At 34.7% G+C, this 24,593-nt stretch overlaps 1 protein-coding gene across 1 annotated transcript in view; it reads left to right on the top strand.

The window, feature by feature from the left end:
• The first annotated feature begins 9,226 nt into the window (after window positions 1-9,226).
• LOC138319813 (sodium/potassium/calcium exchanger 4-like) overlaps window positions 9,227-24,593 on the top strand; it is a 34,431-nt gene continuing 19,064 nt past the window's right edge. Inside the window, exons 1-6 of the mRNA XM_069262943.1 lie at window positions 9,227-9,755; window positions 12,688-12,799; window positions 13,350-13,446; window positions 14,050-14,153; window positions 14,771-14,829; window positions 15,003-15,093. Of these exons, the coding sequence (XP_069119044.1) occupies window positions 9,635-9,755; window positions 12,688-12,799; window positions 13,350-13,446; window positions 14,050-14,153; window positions 14,771-14,829; window positions 15,003-15,093 (584 nt within the window). The 5' untranslated portion in view covers window positions 9,227-9,634. The remainder of the gene's footprint in view (window positions 9,756-12,687; window positions 12,800-13,349; window positions 13,447-14,049; window positions 14,154-14,770; window positions 14,830-15,002; window positions 15,094-24,593) is intronic.

Raw genomic sequence — 24,593 nt, 5'->3', positions numbered from 1 at the left:
ATGTGCGGTGAGTCTTGTATATAGTATATGTGGTGAGTATTGTATATAGTTATAATGCGGTGAGTCTTGTATATAGTTATAATGTGGTGAGTCTTGTATATAGTTATAATGCGGTGAGTCTTGTATATAGTTATAATGTGGTGAGTCTTGTATATAGTAGTTATAATGTGGTGAGTCTTGTATATAGTTATAATGTGGTGAGTCTTGTATATAGTTATATATGTGGTGAGTCTTGTATATAGTTATATGCGGTGAGTCTTGTATATAGTTATAATGTGGTGAGTCTTGTGTATATAGTTATAATGCGGTGAGTCTTGTATATAGTTATAATGCGGTGAGTCTTGTATATATGTATAATGGGGTGAGTCTTGTATATAGTTATAATGCGAGTGAGTCTTGTATATAGTTATAATGCGGTGAGTCTTTGTATATAGTTTATAATGCGGTGAGTCTTGTATATAGTTATAATGTGGTGAGTCTTGTATATAGTTATAATGCAGTGAGTCTTGTATATAGTATAATGCGTGAGTCTTGTATATAAGTTATAATGCGGTGAGTCTTGTATATAGTTATAATGCGGTGAGTCTTGTATATAGTTATAATGCGGTGAGTCTTGTATATAGTTATAATGCGGTGAGTCTTGTATATAGTATAATGCAGTGAGTCTTGTATATAGTTATAAATGCGGTGAGTCTTGTATATAGTTATAATGTGGTGAGTCTTGTATATAGTTATAATGCGGTGTGAGTCTTTTTGTATATAGTTATAATGTGGTGAGTCTTGTATTATAGTTATAATGCGTGAGTCTTGTATATAGTTATAATGCGGTGAGTCTTGTATATAGTTATAATGCGGTGAGTCTTGTATATAGTTATAATGCGGTGAGTCTTGTATATAGTTATAATGTGGTGAGTCTTGTATATAGTTATAATGCGGTGAGTCTTGTATATAGTTATAATGGTGAGTCTTGTATATAGTTATATGCGGTGAGTCTTGTATATAGTTATAATGCAGGTGAGTCTTGTATATAGTTATAATGCAGGTGAGTCTTGTATATAGTTATATAATGTGGTGAGTCTTGTATATAGTTATAATGTGGTGGAGTCTTGTATATAGTTATAATGAGTGAGTCTTGTATATAGTATATGCGGTGAGTCTTGTATATAGTTATAATGCAGTGAGTCTTGTATATAGTTAAATAATGCGGTGAGTCTTGTATATAGTTATAATGTGGTGAGTCTTGTATATAGTTATAATGCGGTGAGTCTTGTATATAGTTATAATGTGGTGAGTCTTGTATATAGTTATAATGTGGTGAGTCTTGTATATAGTTATAATGTGGTGAGTCTTGTATATAGTTATAATGTGGTGAGTCTTGTATATAGTTATAATGCGTGTGAGTCTTGTATATAGTTATAATGTGGTGAGTCTTGTATATAGTTATAATGCGGTGAGTCTTGTATATATAGTTATAATGTGGTGAGTCTTGTATATAGTTATAATGCAGTGAGTCTTGTATATAGTTATAATGCGGTGAGTCTTGTATATAGTTATAATGCGGTGAGTCTTGTATATAGTTATAATGTGGTGAGTCTTGTATATAGTTATAATGCGGTGAGTCTTGTATATAGTTATAATGTGGTGAGTCTTGTATATAGTTATATTGCGGTGAGTCTTGTATATAGTTATAATGTCGTGAGTCTTGTATATAGTTATAATGCAGTGAGTCTTGTATATAGTTATAATGCGGTGAGTCTTGTATATAGTTATAATGCGGTGAGTCTTGTATATAGTTATAATGCGGTGAGTCTTGTATATAGTTATAATGCGGTGAGTCTTGTATATAGTTATAATGCGGTGAGTCTTGTATATAGTTATAATGCGGTGAGTCTTGTATATAGGTATAATGCGGTGAGTCTTGTATATAGTTATAATGCGGTGAGTCTTGTATATAGTTATAATGCGGTGAGTCTTGTATATAGTTATAATGCGGTGAGTCTTGTATATAGTTATAATGCGATGAGTCTTTAATGCGGTGAGTCTTGTATATAGTTATAATGCGGTGAGTCTTGTATATAGTTATAATGCGGTGAGTCTTGTATATAGTTATAATGTGGTGAGTCTTGTATATAGTTATAATGCGGTGAGTCTTGTATATAGTTATAATGCGGTGAGTCTTGTATATAGTTATAATGCGGTGAGTCTTGTATATAGTTATAATGCGGTGAGTCTTGTATATAGTTATAATGCGGTGAGTCTTGTATATAGTTATAATGCGGTGAGTCTTGTATATAGTATAATTGGTGAGTCTTGTATATAGTTATAATGCGTGAGTCTTGTATATAGTTATATGCGGTGAGTCTTGTATATAGTTATAATGCGGTGAGTCTTGTATATAGTTATAATGCGGTGAGTCTTGTATATAGTTTATAATGCGGTGAGTCTTGTATATATTTATAATGCGGTGAGTCTTGTATATAGTTATAATGTGGTGAGTCTTGTATATAGTTATAATGCGGTGAGTCTTGTATATAGTTATAATGCGGTGAGTCTTGTATATAGTTATAATGCGGTGAGTCTTGTATATAGTTATAATGCGGTGTAGTCTTGTATATATATTTAATATGCGGTGAGTCTTGTATATAGTATATAATGCGGTGAGTCTTGTATATAGTTATAATGCGGTGAGTCTTGTATATAGTTATAATGTGCGGTGAGTCTTGTATATAGTTTATAATGCGGTGAGTCTTGTATATAGTTATAATGTGGTGAGTCTTGTATATAGTTAATAATGCGTGAGTCTTGTATATAGTTATATAATGCGGTGAGTCTTGTATATGTTATATGGGTGGTCTTGTATATATGTAATGCGGTGAGTCTTGTATATAGTATATAATGTGGTGAGTCTTGTATATAGTTATAATGCGGTGAGTCTTGTATATAGTTATAATGCGGTGAGTCTTGTATATAGTTATAATGCGGTGAGTCTTGTATATAGTTATAATGCGGTGAGTCTTGTATATAGTTATAATGCGGTGAGTCTTGTATATAGTTATAATGTGGTGAGTCTTGTATATAGTTATAATGCGGTGAGTCTTGTATATAGTTATAATGTGGTGAGTCTTGTATATAGTTATAATGCAGTGAGTCTTGTATATAGTTATAATGCGGTGAGTCTTGTATATAGTTATAATGCGGTGAGTCTTGTATATAGTTATAATGCGGTGAGTCTTGTATATATAGTATAAATGCGGTGAGTCTTGTATATATGTAATAATGCGGTGAGTCTTGTATATAGCTATAATTGCGGTGAGTCTTGTATATAGTTTGATAATGCGGTGAGTCTTGTATATATAGTAATAATGCGGTGAGTCTTGTATATAGTAATAATGCGGTGAGTCTTGTATATAGTTATAATGTGGTGAGTGAGTCATGTATATAGTAATAATGCGGTGAGTCATGTATATAGTAATAATGCGGTGAGTCTTGTATATAGTTATAATGTGGTGAGTCTTGTATATAGTTATAATGCGGTGAGTCTTGTATATAGTTATAATGCGGTGAGTCTTGTATATAGTTATAATGCGGTGAGTCTTGTATATAGTTATAATGCGGTGAGTCTTGTATATATAGGTTATAATGCGTGAGTCTTGTATATAGTTATAATGCGGTGAGTCTTGTATATAGTTATAATGCGGTGAGTCTTGTATATAGTTATAATGCGGTGAGTCTTGTATATAGTTATAATGTGGTGAGTCTTGTATATAGTTATAATGCGGTGAGTCTTGTATATAGTTATAATGCGGTGAGTCTTGTATATAGTTATAATGCGGTGAGTCTTGTATATAGTTATAATGCGGTGAGTCTTGTATATATAGTATAATGTGGTGAGTCTTGTATATAGTTATAATGCGGTGAGTCTTGTATATAGTTATATGTTGCGGTGAGTCTTGTATATAGTTATAATGCGGTGAGTCTTGTATATAGTTATAATGCGGTGAGTCTTGTATATAGTTATAATGCGGTGAGTCTTGTATATAGTAATAATGGTATTTGTTTTGGTCTTGTATATAGTAGTATATATTAATGCGGTGAGTCTTGTATATAGTATAATGCGGTGAGTCTTGTATATAGTTATAATGCGGTGAGTCTTGTATATAGTTATAATGCGGTGAGTCTTGTATATAGTATAATGGGTGAGTCTTGTATATAGTTTAATGTAGTTGCGGTGAGTCTTGTATATAGTTATAATGCGGTGAGTCTTGTATATAGTTATAATGCGGTGAGTCTTGTATATAGTTATAATGCGGTGAGTCTTGTATATAGTATAATGCGGTGAGTCTTGTATATATATATAATGCGGTGAGTCTTGTATATAGTTATAATGCGGTGAGTCTTGTATATAGTTATAATGCGGTGAGTCTTGTATATAGTTATAATGCGTGAGTCTTGTATATAGTTATAATGTGGTGAGTCTTGTATATAGTTATAATGTGGTGAGTCTTGTATATAGTTATAATGCGGTGAGTCTTGTATATAGTTATAATGCGGTGAGTCTTGTATATAGTAATAATGCGGTGAGTCTTGTATATAGTAATAATGCGGTGAGTCTTGTATATAGTTATAATGCGGTGAGTCTTGTATATAGTTATAATGCGGTGAGTCTTGTATATAGTTATAATGCGGTGAGTCTTGTATATAGTTATAATGCGGTGAGTCTTGTATATATAGTTATAATGCGGTGAGTCTTGTATATAGTATATAATGCGGTGAGTCTTGTATATAGTTATAAATGCGGTGAGTCTTGTATATAGTTATAATGCGGTGAGTCTTGTATATAGTTATAATGCGTGAGTCTTGTATATAGTTATAATGCGGTGAGTCTTGTATATAGTTTTTATAATGCGGTGAGTCTTGTATATAGTTATAATGCGGTGAGTCTTGTATATAGTTATAATGCGGTGAGTCTTGTATATAGTTATAATGCGGTGAGTCTTGTATATAGTTATAATGCGGTGAGTCTTGTATATATAAGTTATATATAGATAATGCGGTGAGTCTTGTATATAGTTATAATGTGGTGAGTCTTGTATATAGTTATAATGTGGTGAGTCTTGTATATAGTTATAATGCGGTGAGTCTTGTATATAGTAATAATGCGGTGAGTCTTGTATATAGTTATAATGCGGTGAGTCTTGTATATAGTTATAATGCGGTGAGTCTTGTATATATTAGTATTATAATGCGGTGAGTCTTGTATATAGTTATAATGTGTGAGTCTTGTATATAGTTATAATGCGGTGAGTCTTGTATATAGTTATAATGCGGTGAGTCTTGTATATAGTAATAATGCGGTGAGTCTTGTATATAGTTATAATGCGGTGAGTCTTGTATATAGTTATAATGCGGTGAGTCTTGTATATAGTTATAATGCGGTGAGTCTTGTATATAGTTATAATGCGGTGAGTCTTGTATATAGTTATAATGCGGTGAGTCTTGTATATAGTTATAATGCGGTGAGTCTTGTATATATAGTAATAATGCGGTGAGTCTTGTATATAGTTATAATGCGGTGAGTCTTGTATATAGTTATAATGCGGTGAGTCTTGTATATAGTTATAATGCGGTGAGTCTTGTATATAGTTATAATGCGGTGAGTCTTGTATATAGTTATAATGCGGTGAGTCTTGTATATAGGTATAATGCGGTGAGTCTTGTATATAGTTATAATGCGGTGAGTCTTGTATATAGTTATAATGCGGTGAGTCTTGTATATAGTTATAATGCGGTGAGTCTTGTATATAGTTATAATGCGGTGAGTCTTGTATATAGTTATAATGCGGTGAGTCTTGTATATATAGTAATAATGCGGTGAGTCTTGTATATAGTTATAATGCGGTGAGTCTTGTATATAGTTATAATGCGGTGAGTCTTGTATATAGTTATAATGTGCAGTGAGTCTTGTATATAGTATAATGCGGTGAGTCTTGTATATAGTTATAATGCAGTGAGTCTTGTATATAGTTATAATGCGGTGAGTCTTGTATATAGTTATAATGCGGTGAGTCTTGTATATAGTTATAATGTGGTGAGTCTTGTATATAGTTATAATGCGGTGAGTCTTGTATATAGTTATAATGTGGTGAGTCTTGTATATAGTTATAATGTGGTGAGTCTTGTATATAGTTATAATGCGGTGAGTCTTGTATATAGTTATAATGCGGTGAGTCTTGTATATAGTTATAATGCGGTGAGTCTTGTATATAGTTATAATGCGGTGAGTCTTGTATATAGTTATAATGCGGTGAGTCTTGTATATAGTTATAATGCGGTGAGTCTTGTATATAGTTATAATGCGGTGAGTCTTGTATATAGTTATAATGTGGTGAGTCTTGTATATAGTTATAATGTGGTGAGTCTTGTATATAGTTATAATGTGGTGAGTCTTGTATATAGTTATAATGCGGTGAGTCTTGTATATAGTTATAATGTGTGAGTCTTGTATATAGTTATAATGCGGTGAGTCTTGTATATAGTTATAATGCGGTGAGTCTTGTATATATAGTTATAATGCGGTGAGTCTTGTATATAGTTATAATGCGGTGAGTCTTGTATATAGTTATAATGCGGTGAGTCTTGTATATAGTTATAATGCGGTGAGTCTTGTATATAGTTATAATGTGGTGAGTCTTGTATATAGTTATAATGTGGTGAGTCTTGTATATAGTTATAATGTGGTGAGTCTTGTATATAGTTATAATGCGGTGAGTCTTGTATATAGTTATAATGCGGTGAGTCTTGTATATAGTTATAATGCGGTGAGTCTTGTATATAGTTATAATGTGGTGAGTCTTGTATATAGTTATAATGCGGTGAGTCTTGTATATAGTTATAATGCGGTGAGTCTTGTATATAGTTATAATGTGGTGAGTCTTGTATATAGTTATAATGTGGTGAGTCTTGTATATAGTTATAATGCGGTGAGTCTTGTATATAGTTATAATGCGGTGAGTCTTGTATATAGTTATAATGTGGTGAGTCTTGTATATAGTTATAATGTGGTGAGTCTTGTATATAGTTATAATGTGGTGAGTCTTGTATATAGTTATAATGCGGTGAGTCTTGTATATAGTTATAATGCGGTGAGTCTTGTATATAGTTATAATGCGGTGAGTCTTGTATATAGTTATAATGTGGTGAGTCTTGTATATAGTTATAATGCGGTATATAGTTGTGAGTCTTGTATATAGTTATAATGCGGTGAGTCTTGTATATAGTTATAATGTGGTGAGTCTTGTATATAGTTATAATGTGGTGAGTCTTGTATATAGTTATAATGCGGTGAGTCTTGTATATAGTTATAATGTGGTGAGTCTTGTATATAGTTATAATGCGGTGAGTCTTGTATATAGTTATAATGCGGTGAGTCTTGTATATAGTTATAATGCGGTGAGTCTTGTATATAGTTATAATGCGGTGAGTCTTGTATATATAGTAATAATGCGGTGAGTCTTGTATATATAGTAATAATGCGGTGAGTCTTGTATATAGTTATAATGCGGTGAGTCTTGTATATAGGTATAATGCGGTGAGTCTTGTATATAGTTATAATGCGATGAGTCTTGTATATAGTAATAATGCGGTGAGTCTTGTATATAGTTATAATGCGGTGAGTCTTGTATATAGTTATAATGCGGTGAGTCTTGTATATAGTTATAATGCGGTGAGTCTTGTATATAGTTATAATGTGGTGAGTCTTGTATATAGTTATAATGCGGTGAGTCTTGTATATAGTTATAATGCGGTGAGTCTTGTATATAGTTATAATGCGGTGAGTCTTGTATATAGTTATAATGCGGTGAGTCTTGTATATAGTTATAATGTAGTGATATAGTAATAATGCGGTGAGTCTTGTATATAGTTATAATGCGGTGAGTCTTGTATATAGTTATAATGCGGTGAGTCTTGTATATAGTTATAATGCGGTGAGTCTTGTATATAGTTATAATGCGGTGAGTCTTGTATATAGTTATAATGCGGTGAGTCTTGTATATAGTTATAATGCAGTGAGTCTTGTATATATAGTAATAATGCGGTGAGTCTTGTATATAGTTATAATGCGGTGAGTCTTGTATATAGTTATAATGTGGTGAGTCTTGTATATAGTTATAATGCGGTGAGTCTTGTATATAGTTATAATGCGGTGAGTCTTGTATATAGTTATAATGTCGCGAGTCTTGTATATAGTATAATGCAGTGAGTCTTGTAAATAGCTATAATGCGGTGAGTCTTGTATATAGTTATAATGCGGTGAGTCTTGTATATAGTTATATTGCGGTGAGTCTTGTATATAGTTATATTGCGGTGAGTCTTGTATATAGTTATAATGCGGTGAGTCTTGTATATAGTTATAATGCGGTGAGTCTTGTATATAGTTATAATGCGGTGAGTCTTGTATATAGTTATATTGCGATGAGTCTTGTATATAGTTATAATGCGGTGAGTCTTGTATATAGTTATATTGCGATGAGTCTTGTATATAGTTATAATGCGGTGAGTCTTGTATATAGTTATAATGCGGTGAGTCTTGTACATAGTTTTAATGCGGTGAGTCTTGTATATAGTTATCATGCGGTGAGTCTTTTATATAGTAATCATGCGGTGAGTCCTGTATATAGTTATCATGCAGTGAGTCTTGTATATAGTAATAATGCGGTGAGTCTTGTATAAAAGAAATGGGAAATATGACTTGCCGCTTGTAAACTAAGCGTCATGTCTCCCTATCGTCAGGGCAATAAATTGTTTATTATACCGAACAAATAAAGTTTTTCTCGCGTTAGAATATAAGTCTAACGTAATGGCTAGACTTTTAGTTGTTTGCCCAAAACACTGTTGCCGTGTTGGGCTAACGTTACGGATATCGTTAAATCAGAAGTTAGACCTACCGTATCTTTCAGCCCAAATCAACTCCCTTTAGCATGTTACATATAACCGTTATATGGAGTGTAATTGTGTTATCTATATCCTTTATCATAAAATATATTAATCCATTTCCTCGGACGGAAGCGTCGTCTGCCATCCATTTTACTTGTTATCGGAATACCTCGGAGAGTTCCGTTACACGAACGATAATTCTTTTTAAACGTACGAGGAGCTCCGCATGGGGAAAACATGATTTTTGAACATGACGTCCAGCGGGATACACGATGTTTTGTCGCCCTCACACGTGACGTCTCTCGACCAATCAGCGACTGTGACTCATCGGTGAGGTATAATAATAGGTTCTATAACATACTTTACGTGTTACATGTGTATAATATATATATGGTCATACTACTTACTATACGGTGGCCGAGTGGTTATGATGTCCCGACATATTACCACAAGCCCTCTACCTCTGGGAAGCGGGTTCGAATACCACGAATACCATGTGGGGCCTTTGCCAGTTACTGACCGCTGGTCGGTCAGTGGTTTTTCTCCGCTTACTCCTGCTTTCTTCCACCAACAAACCTGGCATATACTTACATTACCTTGGCTGTCATCAGGATGTTAAAATGATAAAACCAAACCTAAGGTCTATTTCTGCCAGCTGCCGAAAAAAACAAAGGATTCTATAAAGTTTCACGTTGTTTTAATGTTGTTTTCCAGTTTTAATATAAATATTCAGGCGTGGGTGACGAAGAAGTTAGACCGTATTGTCCAATCCAATATACTTCCGATGAATGGTACTGCCAAGTCTTTTCAGGGAGATTACGGTAAGGTTTTAACTATTCACAGTAAAATTATTTGTTTACTATCAACGCTGCGTTCTGTAAGATGTGGTGTTCCAAAAGTAATGTCACTCGCCTTATTTCTCCAAAAAAGCATTGTCCATAGTTTTCAATTAGCACACCAATAAGAAATTAATAAACAGCAGAGACAAGGGCATTTCTTGTGTTATATCTCTCTCCTGGTAGCTGAAATTTTAGTTTGTGAAACAGAGAGTAATCGCAAGGGGCTAAGTCGGTTGAATAAGGAGGACGGTAATTTATTCCGTCTCTAAAACTTTGTCACAAGGCGTGCCTTATGGGCTGAGGTATTATCATGCAAAAGCCGAAAGGTACTGGAGTCCTGTTTTGGGACGATGACTCCTGAAGCAAGCCTTCATTTTTTCAAAAAACAACGTTTTTATCGAATGTAGCTGTGACCGTTCTGACCTTTGGTACATGTATTTGCATAATTGGACCATTATCATCGAAAAACTTCATACAAAACTTTCTTGATGGTTTGTTGTCGGATGACAATTCTTGGGCGTCTTACATCTTTTGTTGCCCATATTCCTTTGGAACATATCCGTTCTGGTTCGAAATAGTAAAACCGTGTCTCATCACCAGTAACTTAATTGTCGAAAGCCTTTTTTGTTATATTTTGGATACATTTTCAAAAGTTTTTGGAGTGTGTCACACGGGATTTCTTATATTCATCTGTTAAAAAATGGGGTATCCATCTAGCATTTACCTTTGTAAGTTTTATTTGTTTCTTTAAAATACCATGAACTCGCGCTTAAGACAAGTTCGTCAATATTGCTAAATCCCTCACAGTATATCTCGCATCTTTTTATAGCATACCTAGACGAGCAACATGCATTTCTAAGCACCTGTTGTCCAGTCTTATAGCTACCCACCTACAAATAGACCTATGAGACTTCATACCTTCCTCCTAAATGTCGCACACTTCACGGTTGATATATATGGGATTTACGCCGATTTGCGACCTACTTTATATGTAAGCTCTAATTACAATCCCATGTTAAAGTTCTACTCAGACATATTGTGTAAAGTGTAATGAATGCGTTGTTAAGCAATGTGTATTGTAGCCAGGTCAATCGGGTTAGGATTGTGATCAGTGTTATGCTCCATTCAGCACTCTATCAGCAAGAGACGATTTTGAGAACAGAAAACACGATTTTCACAAAATTAAAGCCAGGTGACATTACGTTTGGAACACCCCTCGTATTAAAGGTAGGTTTCGCCCAATGAAATATAAACACTGCGAAATTGAAATTTATCCTGTACATAGATAAAATCTTCATTTTTAATGCATACAGCTAACTATTTAGGAGGTCATTTGCCTAACTTGACCAGGAAAATACTCCTCTAAAAATAAAGCGAAATCAATCTTTACACAGAACATGACGGTTTTTTCCCAAACGAGGCCGTATTAACAAACGGAAGCGCGCAACAAAAAGCCAGATCGACAGTCTTCACACGGTATGTTTAGTAGAAAAAAACCAACAATAAATCGAAGTGCGATGGATTGTTTGTACATATCATATAATCTAAAACACTTCATGTTATTGACATACGTTCACTAGTTTAGCACATTAAACATATATGAAGTCAGTCAGCCACTACATGTCCGCTGGCATATTTGTTGAAATTTAACTCACTACGTTCAACAGGAGTCCAACAGAATCCGGGCAAGTTCCGCATAAGATGTGGCTTCCCTTTCTTCTTTTGCTACATACCATATCTGACTTTCATTCCCTAGGGATATCCTAGGGTACCGATTCCATCCTAATTTCCTCCTCTTTGTTGCCGATTCAGAAACAATTTTTTTCTCACATGTTTTCGTCCAGCCATTTTGTTTACTTTTAGTACGTAACAATGCACAAGCGCAAAACTTCGACAACCCAATCCATCGCAGGTTCATTTGCATACTATCCAGTCAGTCTGGCATCGTAATAAATCAAGGATTTCCTTCAACTTTGTATTCGAGACACATTTGTTCAATATCACACGCATAAAGAAATTATATTGAGGTATTTTTAATATGTTTTTCATCTTTTCTTCCGTTTAATGGATTTTACAAAAAAAAAATTTATTTAGTTGGGCGAAACCTACCCTTAACAATTTGAAGTTTGGCGTAAGTTTTGTAACATAAGCAGATACCGATTCTCACTGTCTCACTACTACAGCATTGACCTGATAACATGCAATACATCCCATGCGATTTCAGTATAGTGATAACGGGTGTTTGAAGGTGTGGTGAATTTTGGCTGGACAACAAAATGCTAAGTGAATACTGATAACGATTAAGCCTTGAGGGAAAATGAAGAGCTTATGTAGATATTAAAGATTGATACTATCGATCTGACCGTCTACGACCTCAGTGATTAAAAGGATTGCCACACTGATGAGGATAACATTAGTAATGATATTAATGTAAATTGTATTAGAATAGTCACCATATATATATATATATCGATACAAAATGTCTTACTAACATAGTAATGCTAGACTATATAGAACTATCGACCAAATTACACAGAATTAAAACATGTCACACACGACCAAATTACACAGAATTAAACCATGTCACACACGACCAAATTACACAGAATTAAAACATGTCACACACGACCAAATTACACAGAATTAAAACATGTCACACACGACCAAATTACACAGAATTAAAACATGTCACACACGACCAAATTACACAGAATTAAAACATGTCACACACGACCAAATTACACAGAATTAAAACATATCACACACGACCAAGATTATCTAAAGCAAACTGTATTACGACACACCATTTAAACTTCATATCTAATCTGATAACTGTTATAGTAATTATTTATTTTAATATAAACAAAACTTTTCGAAATAGGAATAGCCTATAACGGTATGTTTACCTCCATAGAGGTGTTCACAGACGATGATGACGATGTGTTTATGAAGACGACAGAGAGTCAGGTATCACGACGACAAACGGAGATGCCTCCTGACGAATACGCCAAAAGTACGCAAATCAAGTAAGACATTGACCAAAATCAGAGTGCAAAATCACCGTACACCAATGTCAAAATGTGTACACCCTGATATTATGTGATAGCTCAACCACATACATTGTATCCGGATAAACTTTAACTACTGATGTTTTTTTTCTTTGTAGTAAGGTAATAATTAAACATGGGTTGAACCTCATTCTAGCTTTAAATTTCCTTCCAACAAAGACATTGTTCAGCCATAAAATGACTAGTTATAGTAAAATATTGTTTTAATATTGATTGGATTGTGATAGGTTTAAAAAATAATGATATCTTAGTTTTTCACCTGCTGCTTAATTTGTGATTTTATGTTCACTAAATGAGCAAGTAGATAAAGAATGTTGTCAGGTTTGTACCATGAGAAACTATCTTATCTTAATTTGTTGTTAAACTGTGAATAAACTAATCATGTTTTGGAACATCTCGGCCGGATAGATAGTACATAAAATTTTTGTAACATTGCAATGATTCATTGAACTATTAAGATCTTTCTGACTACCAATCGATTTAAGTATTTACGTTGATTTTGTTATAGGCCAGGCTTCATCGATTTCATCTGGCGCCTAATGATGATGAAGCGGTTTAAGCCCAAGACAAGGTTCATGGCCGCAGCGTACTTAATATTATCCTATGTGAGCAGGTGTAATGTGTGTCATAGTACTGTTGCATGTCATCAACCTATGTTTCATGTAAAATGTTACTGGTAATATATAGAATTGAACATTGGATAATGTAGTAGAATAGAATTATATCATATTGCTAGCATTTAAAAATAAGAATGAAGGAAACAAACTTATCTGGCGGTTTATAAGAATGACATTATTAAAGTATATGGCGTTGAATGACGGAAATAATTTGACATGTTATCAGGATTATTTACCCAATTGGTAAGGTTAGGCATTAACACATGATAAATCGATTTTTATATGTCTTTACCTTCAGTGTAGATTTATAAGGTGTAAGTTTAAGTAACACATTATCGGGTAAATAAAATGTTTTCTGTCGAGTTCCAGACAAATAGAATGTGCAAGATAAGAACATCACTATCGATTCATATATATCAGTTATATATAAAGCCAGTAGAATGGGATAATAATGGCATCAATTGATATTAATAACATATGTACAAAGACACATGGAGATAAACAGAATATCTAATACCTGTTGTAGGAAGATAAATAGAATATCATACACCTGTTTATGTAGTCTTATGTTTATGATATCTCTGTCACCAGAGACGCAGGATGCTCCAGGACGAGGCCTACATAAAGAGACAGCAGTTCCGTAAAATGGCTCATAAATCCAGTGTGATTTCTTACACCCACAGGATACGGGGCTGGTGAGTACTTCAATTGATCAGACATCAAACGTAGCCATAGAAACGGGAGGGGGTGAGTGCACTTTTGAATAACCTAAGCATTCCTTCGGAAATGAAATCATTTCATTCATGCAAACACCAGAACGTCAATTGCGAGACATTTAAGATTGAATTAAGTGTTTACAACTGTTCCTTGCAACAGGTATTGTCAGAGATTTTATGTACTTTATCCCAAAGGGTTACTTAAATGGTAGTCTACAATATTGATACATTGCCTCTTATGATTATAAACGCTGGTGGGAATCATGAAGAAAACACGTGTAGTGTACTTCTGAATGTTTACACATAGGGACAATATGAAATCTCACTGATAGAATAAGTTCACAAACAGTGACTAAATATGAGATGTATATTAGTCCAATATGTCCTTGTTTTATTCTGGACGTATTCTAGAGTGCAGAGAATTGAAACAAGGCTTGAAGCATACAATAAGGTATATCAAGGACACAACATTTTCAGTTTGTCATGAAATGGAAAAAAATACAATGGCATACTTACAATGAGGAAGTCTGTATGTGTAGTAAAATTGGATATAAGGTTTTAAAGATTTTATCAATCTGTTTATTTGCTTACCTTAGGTTTAACGTGACACTGGAAGGGGACGACTATGATTGGTGGAGAAAAGTACCAAGTATAGGTAAGAGTATGTACTGTGTGATTTAAATATAACTCTAAAATAACATCCTACAATGGAATAAAAGTTAGATGAGATGAAAACACTTATAGCATTTTTAAGTGTAGTAATTATTTTCGATACGACAAAGTATGCCCACTGTCAAGATAAAATGTCCTTTGTGGTGTTTTTTCCAGAGGAAGGCATTTGGAACTATGCAAAATGGGCAATGCAGTACCCTATCCGAACTCTTCTGTATTATACTGTGCCAGACTGCCGTAAAGACAGGCAAGTATTGATATGTTTGGTATTTATACACTCTATGTCAGAAAGTGTTCTCTCAACATGTATGTCCGACGGAGTATTGTAATACCACGTTACATTTTAAACATACTATATACGATCTGTGCTGAAACGAAATTACTATAAACTAACTGCCTTTCGTGTGGAATGTACCGCGAAATAAAATTTATACCATTTATAATGATAGGAAATTATGTTTAAATTAGTGAATGTTGATTTTCGCGATTTTTTTTCAAAATTCAAATCGCGAAATCTATCAGCCACAAAAGAAAGTAAGTTTACAATAGTTAGTTAACAGGTTATTAGTAAAATTAACCCGGCTATATTATCTCTGTTTTCTTTGTTAACAGTAGTTAGTTAACAGGTTATTAGTAAAATTAACCCGGTTATGTTATCTCTGTTTTCTTTGTTTACAGTAGTTAGTTAACAGGTTATTAGTAAAATTAACCCGGTTATGTTATCTCTGTCTTCGTTATTTACAGTAGTTAATTAATAGGTTAATAGTAAAATTAACCCGGCTACATCATCTCTGTTTTCTTTGTTTACAATAGTTAGTTAACAGGTTAATAGTAAAATTAACCCGGCTATATCATCTCTGTTTTCTTTGTTTACAATAGTTAGTTAACAGATTAATAATAAAATTAGCCCGGTCATATCATCTCTGTTTTCTTTGTTTACAATAGTTAGTTAACAGGTTAATAGTAAAATTAACCCGGTCATATTATCTCTGTTTTCTTTGTTAACAGTAGTTAGTTAACAGGTTAATAGTTAGTTAACATGTTAAAAGTAAAATTAATCCGGCTATATCATCTCTGTTTTCTTGTCAATTACACACTACTTCCCACTGAGCCACTGAGCGGGTATTTTCTTGTTGTTGTTGACTTTACATATGTTAAATGATAATAAACTGTAAAATAAATTTGATGTCCATTGTCCATACTCACTAGTACCTTTGAATTTATAGCGAGACATAGGAATCTACAAGCTAACGCGGCAGTCGAACCCAGGGCAAAACAAATTAATTGTATTATTCTACTCTATGCTAATGACTACGGTCATAGCAAAACAAGTCGTTATACTTTGGATTTCGTTACAAGATAGGACCACTGGTTCATGGCCATTACATATTTTCTCTATATTAGGTGGGACCACTGGTTCATGGCCATTATATAATATATTTTCTCTATGTAAGATGGGACCACTGGTTCATAGCCATTTCATATTTTCTCTATATCAGATGGGACCACCGGTTCATGGCCATTATACATTTTCTCTATATTAGATGGGACCACTGGTTCATGGCCATTTTATATTTTCTCTACATCGGATGGGATCACCGGTTCATAGCAATTATATATTTTCTCTTTATCAGATGGGACCACTGGTTCATGGCCATTTTATATTTTCTCTATATCGGATGGGATCACCGGTTCATAGCAATTATATATTTTCTCTTAATCAGATGGGACCACTGGTTTATGGTCATAATATGTTTTCTCTATATCAGATGGGACCACCGGTTCATGGACATTATATATGTTCTCTATATCAGATTGGACGACTAGTTCATGGCCATTTTATTTATTCTCTATATCAGATGGGACTACTGGTTCATGGCCATTATATATTTTTTCTATATCAGATGGGACCACTGGTTCATGACCATTATATGTTTTCTCTATTTTAGGTAGGACCACTGGTTCATGGCCATTATATTTTCTCTATATTAGGTGGGACCACTGGTTCATGGCCATTATATATTTTCTCTATATCAGATGGGACCACCGGTACATGACCATTGTATCTTTTCTCTATATTAGATGGGACCACTGGTTCATGGCCATTATGTAATTTCTCTATATCAGATGGGACCACTGGTTCATTGCCATTTTATATTTTCTCTATATCAGATGGGACCACTGGTTCATGGCCATTCTATATCTTCTCTATATCACATAGGACCACTGGTTCATAACCATTTTATATTTTTTCTATATCAGATGGGACCACTGGTTCATGACCATTATATATTTTCTCTATATTGGATGGGACCACTGGTTCATAGCCATTTCATATTTTCTCTATATCAGATGGGATCACAGGTTCATGGACACTATATATGTTCTCTATATCAGATGAAACCACCGGTTCATGGCCATTTTATATATTCTCTATATTAGATGGGACCACTGGTTCATGACCATTTAATATTTTCTCCATATTAGATGAGACCACTGGTTCATGGCCATTCTATATTTTCTCTATATCAGATGGGACCACTGGTTCATGACCATTATATATTTTCTCTATATTGGATGGGACCATTGGTTCATAGCCATTTCATATTTTCTCTATATCAGATGGGACCACTAGTTCATGACCATTATATATTTTCTCTATATTGGATGTGGACCACTGGTTCATAGCCATTTCATATTTTCTCTATATCAGAAGGGACCACCGGTTTATGGCCATTATATATTTGCTCTATATTAGGTGGGAACACTGGTTCATGGCCATTATATATTTTCTCTATTTAAGGTGGAACCACTGGTTCATGGGCCATTATATATTTTCTCTATATCAGGTGGGACCACTGGTTCATGGCCATTATATATTTTCTCTACATCAGATGGGACCACTGATTCATGGCCATTTTATATTTTCTTTATATCAGATGGGACCACAAGTTCATGGCCATTTTATATCTTCTCTATATCAGATGGGACCACTGGTTCATGGCCATTTGATATATTTTCTATATCAGATGGGACCACTGGTTCATGACCATTATATATTTTCTCTATATCAGATGGGACTACTGGTTCATGGCCATTATATATTTTCTCTATATCAGATGGGACCACTGGTTCATAGCCATTATATATTTTCTCTATATCCGATGGGATCACCGGTTCATAAAAATTATATATTTTCTCTATATCAGATGGGAACACTGGTTCATGGACATTATATATGTTCTCTATATAAGATGGGACCACTGGTTCATGGCCATTTTATATTTTTTTTCTGTATCAGATGGGACCACTTGTTCATGGCCATTATATATTTTCTCTATATCAGATAGGACCACTGGACCATGACCATTATACACTTCCTCTATATAAGATGGGACTACTGGTTCATGGCCATTTTTTATTTTCTCTGTATCAGAGAGGACCACCGGTTCATGGCCATTATACACTTTATCTATATTAGATGGGACTACTGGTTCATGGCCATTTTTTATTTTCTCTAAATCAGATGGGATCACTGGTTCATGGCAGTTTCTCTATATCAGATGGGACCACCGGTTCATGGCCATTATATATTTTCTCTTGTAAGATGGGACCACTGGTTCATGGTCATTATATATTTTCTCTATATCAGATGGGACCACTGGTTCATGGACATTATATCTGTTCTGTATATTAGATAGGACCACCGGTTCATGGTCATTATATATTTTCTCTATATTAGGTGGGACCACTGGTTCATAGCCATTATATATTTTCTCGATATCAGATGGGACCATTGGTTCATGGCCATTTTATATTTTCTCTATATCAGATGGGACTACTGGTTCATGGCCATTATATATTTTCTCTATGTCAGATGGGACCACTGGTTCATGGCCATTATATATTTTTTCTCTATATTAGGTGGGACCACTGGTTCATGGCCATTATATATTTTCTCTATTTTAGCTTGGACCACTTGTTCATGGCCATTTTATATTTTTTCTATTTTAGGTGCGACCACTGGTTCATGGCCATTATATATTTTCTCTATACCAGATTGGACCACTAGTTCATGGACATTATATCTGTTCTCTATATCAGATGGGACCACCGGTTCATGGTCATTATATATTTTCTCTATATTAGGTGGGACCACTGGTTCATATCCATTATATATTTTCTCTATATCAAGTGGCACCACTGGTTCATAGTCATTATATATTTTCTCTATATGAGGTGGCACCACTGGTTCATGGCAATTTTATATTTTTCTCTATATTAGGTGGGACCACTGGTTCATGGCCATTATATATTTTTTCTATATCAGGTGGCACCACTAATTCATGGTCATTATATATTTTCTCTATATCAGGTGGCACCACTGGTTCATGGCAATTTTATATTTTTCTCTATATTAGGTGGGACCACTGGTTCATGGCCATTTTATATTTTCTCTATATCAGATGGGACCACTGGTTCATGGTCATTATATATTTTGTCTATATCAGGTGGCACCACTGGTTCATAGCAATTTTATATTTTTCTCTATATTAGGTGGGACCACTGGTTCATGGCCATTATATATTTTTTCTATATTTGGTGGGACCACTGGTTCATGGCCATTTTATATTTTCTCTATATCAGATGAGACTACTGGTTCATGGCCATTATATATTTTCTCTATATTAGATGGGACCACTGGTTCATGGCCATTATATATTTTCTCTATGTTAGGTTGGACCAGTGGGGACCACTGGTTCATGGCCATTATATATTTTCTCTATCTTAGGTGGGACGACTGGTTCCTGGCAATTATATATTTTCTCTATATCAGATGGGACCACCGGTTCATGGCCATGATATATTTTCTCTATATTATGTGGGACCATTGGTTCATGGCCATTATATATTTTCGCTATATCAGGCGGGACCACTGGTTCATGGCCATTATATATTTTTTCTATATTAGGTGGGACCACTGGTTCATGGCCATTATATATTTTCTCTATTTTAGGTGGGACCACTGGTTCATGGCCATTATATATTTTTTCTTTGTAAGATGGGACCACTGGTTCATGGTCATTATATATTTTCTCTATATTAGGTGGGACCACTGGTTCATGGACATTATATCTGTTCTCTATATCAGATGGGACCACCGGTTCATGGTCATTATATATTTTCTCTATATCAGGTGGCACCACTGGTTCATGGCAATTTTATATTTTTCTCTATATTAGGGGGGACCACTGGTTCATGGCCATTATATATTTTTTCTATATTAGGTGGGACAACTGGTTCATGGCCATTACATATTTTCTCTATATTAGGTTGGACCACTGGTTCATGGCCATTATGTATTTTCTCTATTTTAGGTGCGACCACTGGTTCATGGCCATTATATATTTTCTCTATATTAGGTAGAACCACTGGTTCATGGCCAATATATATTTTCTCTATATTAGGTGGGACCACTGGTTCATGGTCATTATATATTTTCTCTATTTTAGGTGGGACCACTGGTTCATGGCCATTATATATTTTTTCTTTGTAAGATGGGACCACTGGTTCATGGTCATTATATATTTTCTCTTTACCAGATGGGACCACTAGTTCATGGACATTATATCTGTTCTCTATATCAGATGGGACCACCGGTTCATGGTCATTATATATTTTCTCTATATTAGGTGGGACCACTGGTTCATAGCCATTATATATTTTCTCTATATCAGGTGGCACTACTGGTTCATGGTCATTATATATTTTCTCTATATTAGGTGGCACCACTGGTTCATGGCAATTTTATATTTTTCTCTATATTAGGTGGGACCACTGGTTCATGGCCATTATATATTTTTTCTATATCAGGTGGCACCACTGGTTCATGGTCATTATATTTTTTCTCTATATCAGATGGCACCACTGGTTCATGGCAATTTTATATTTTTCTCTATATTAGGTGGGACCAGTGGTTCATGGCCATTTTATATTTTCTCTATATCAGATGGGACCACTGGTTCATGGTCATTATATATTTGTCTATATCAGGTGGCACCACTGGTTCATGGCAATTTTATATTTTCCTCTATATTAGGTGGGACCACTGGTTCATGGCCATTATACATTTTTTCTATATTAGGTGGGACCACTGGTTCATGGCCATTTTATATTTTCTCTATATCAGATGGGACTACTGGTTCATGGCCATTATATATTTTCTCTATATAAGATGGGACCACTGGTTCTTGGCCATTATATATTTTTCTCTATATTAGGTGGGACCACTGATTCTTGGCCATTATATATTTTTCTCTATATAAGGTGGGACCACTGGTTCATGGCCATTATATATTTTCTCTATTTTAGGTGCGACCACTGGTTCATGGCCATTATATATTTTCTCTATATTAGGTAGAACCACTGGTTCATGGCCAATATATATTTTTTCTATATCAGATGGGACCACCGGTTCATGGCCATTATATATTTTCTCTGTATTAGGTGGGACCACTGGTTCCTGGCAATTATATATTTTCTCTATATCAGGTGGCACCACTGGTTCATGGTCATTATATATTTTCTCTATATCAGGTGGCACCACTTGTTCATGGCAATTTTATATTTTTCTCTATATTAGGTGGGACCACTGGTTCATGGCCATTTTATATTTTCTCTATATCAGGTGGGACCACTGGTTCCTGGCAATTATATATTTTCTCTATATCAGGTGGCACCACTGGTTCATGGTCATTATATATTTTCTCTATATCAGGTGGCACCACTTGTTCATGGCAATTTTATATTTTTCTCTATATTAGGTAGAACCACTGGTTCATGGCCAATATATATTTTTTCTATATCAGATGGGACCACCGGTTCATGGCCATTATATATTTTCTCTGTATTAGGTGGGACCACTGGTTCCTGGCAATTATATATTTTCTCTATATCAGGTGGCACCACTGGTTCATGGTCATTATATATTTTCTCTATATCAGGTGGCACCACTGGTTCATGGCAATTTTATATTTTCCTCTATATTAGGTGGGACCACTGGTTCATGTCCATTATACATTTTTTTCTATATTAGGTGGAACAACTGGTTCATGGCCATTTTATATTTTCTCTATATCAGATGGGACTACTGGTTCATGGCCATTACATATTTTCTCTATATTAGGTTGGACCACTGGTTCATGGCCATTATGTATTTTCTCTATTTTAGGTGCGACCACTGGTTCATGGCCATTATATATTTTCTCTATATTAGGTAGAACCACTGGTTCATGGCCAATATATATTTTCTCTATATTAGGTGGGACCACTGGTTCATGGTCATTATATATTTTCTCTATTTTAGGTGGGGCCACTGGTTCATGGCCATTATATATTTTTTCTTTGTAAGATGGGACCACTGCTTCATGGTCATTATATATTTTTCTCTATACCAGATGGGACCACTAGTTCATGGACATTATATCTGTTCTCTATATCAGATGGGACCACCGGTTCATGGTCATTATATATTTTTCTCTATATTAGGTGGGACCACTGGTTCATAGCCATTATATATTTTCTCTATATCAGGTGGACACTGGTTCATGGTCATTATATATTTTCTCTATATGAGGTGGCACCACTGGTTCATGGCAATTTTATATTTTTCTCTATATTAGTTGGGACCACTGGTTCATGGCCATTATATATTTTTTCTATATCAGGTGGCACCACTGGTTCATGGTCATTATATTTTTTCTCTATATCAGATGGCACCACTGGTTCATGGCAATTTTATATTTTTCTCTATATTAGGTGGGACCAGTGGTTCATGGCCATTTTATATTTTCTCTATATCAGATGGGACCACTGGTTCATGGTCATTATATATTTTTCTATATACAGGTGGCACCACTGGTTCATGGCAATTTTATATTTTCTCTATATTAGGTGGGACCACTGGTTCATGGCCATTATATATTTTTTCTATATTAGGTGGGACCACTGGTTCATGGCCATTTTATATTTTCTCTATATCAGATGTGACTACTAGTTCATGGCCATTATATATTTTCTCTATATAGATGGGACCACTGGTTCATGGCCATTATATATTTTTCTCTATATCAGGTGGGACCACTGGTTCATGGCCATTATATATTTTCTCTATATAAGATGGGACCACTGGTTCATGGCCATTATATATTTTTTCTCTATATAAGGTGGGACCACTGGTTCATGGCCATTATATATTTTCTCTATATCAGGTGGGACCACTGGTTCATGGCCATTATATATTTTCTCTATATAAGGTGGGACCACTGGTTCATGGCCATTATATATTTTCTCTATATAAGGTGGGACCACTGGTTCATGGCCATTATATATTTTCTCTATATCAGGTGGCACCACTGGTTCATGGCCATTATATATTTTCTCTATATAAGGTGGGACCACTGGTTCTGGCAATTATATATTTTTCTCTATATCAGGTGGCACCACTGGTTCATGGCATTATATATTTTTCTCTATATCAGGTGGACCACTGTTCATGGCATTTTATATTTTCTCTATATTAGGTGGGACCACTGGTTCATGGCCATTTATATTTTTCTCTATATCAGATTGGACCACTGGTTCATGGCCATTTTATATTTTTTCTCTATATCAGATCGGACTACTGGTTCATGGCCATTATATATTTTCTCTATATCAGATGGGACCACTGGTTCATGGCCATTATATATTTTTCTCTATATAAGGTGGGACCACTGGTTCATGGCCATTATATATTTTTCTCTATATAAGATGGGACCACTGGTTCATGGCCATTATATATTTTCTCTATATCAGGTGGCACCACTGGTTCATGGTCATTATATATTTTTCTCTATATCAGGTGGCACCACTTGTTCATGGCAATTTTATATTTTTCTCTATATTAGGTGGGACCACTGGTTCATGGCCATTTTATATTTTCTCTATATCAGGTGGCACTACTGGTTCATGGTCATTATATATTTTCTCTATATCAGATTGGACCACTGGTTCATGGCAATTTTATATTTTTTCTCTATATCAGATCGGACCACTGGTTCATGGCCATTATATATTTTCTCTATATCAGATGGGACCACTGGTTCATGGTCATTATATATTTTCTCTATATCAGGTGGCACCACTGGTTCATGGCAATTTTATATTTTTCTCTATATTAGGTGGGACCACTGGTTCATGGCCATTATATATTTTTTCTATATTTTGTGGGACCACTGGTTCATGGCCATTATATATTTTCTCTATATCAGATGGGACCACTGGTTCATGGCCATTATATATTTTCTCTATATCAGGTGGCACCACTGGTTCATGGCAATTTTATATTTTCCTCTATATATTAGGTGGGACCACTGGTTCATGGCCATTATACATTTTTTCTATATTAGGTGGGACCACTGGTTCATGGCCATTTTATATTTTCTCTATATCAGATGTGACTACTAGTTCATGGCCATTATATATTTTCTCTATATAAGATGGGACCACTGGTTCTTGGCCATTATATATTTTTCTCTATATTAGGTGGGACCACTGATTCTTGGCCATTATATATTTTTCTCTATATAAGGTGGGACCACTGGTTCATGGCCATTATATATTTTCTCTATTTTAGGTGCGACCACTGGTTCATGGCCATTATATATTTTCTCTATATTAGGTAGAACCACTGGTTCATGGCCAATA

The sequence above is a fragment of the Argopecten irradians genome, chromosome 3 (genome assembly GCF_041381155.1).
Source record: "Argopecten irradians isolate NY chromosome 3, Ai_NY, whole genome shotgun sequence".
NCBI classification, from domain to species: Eukaryota; Metazoa; Mollusca; class Bivalvia; order Pectinida; family Pectinidae; genus Argopecten; species Argopecten irradians.
Note: the sequence above shows the minus strand (reverse complement) of the source record. Positions and strands in the feature narration are given on the sequence as shown.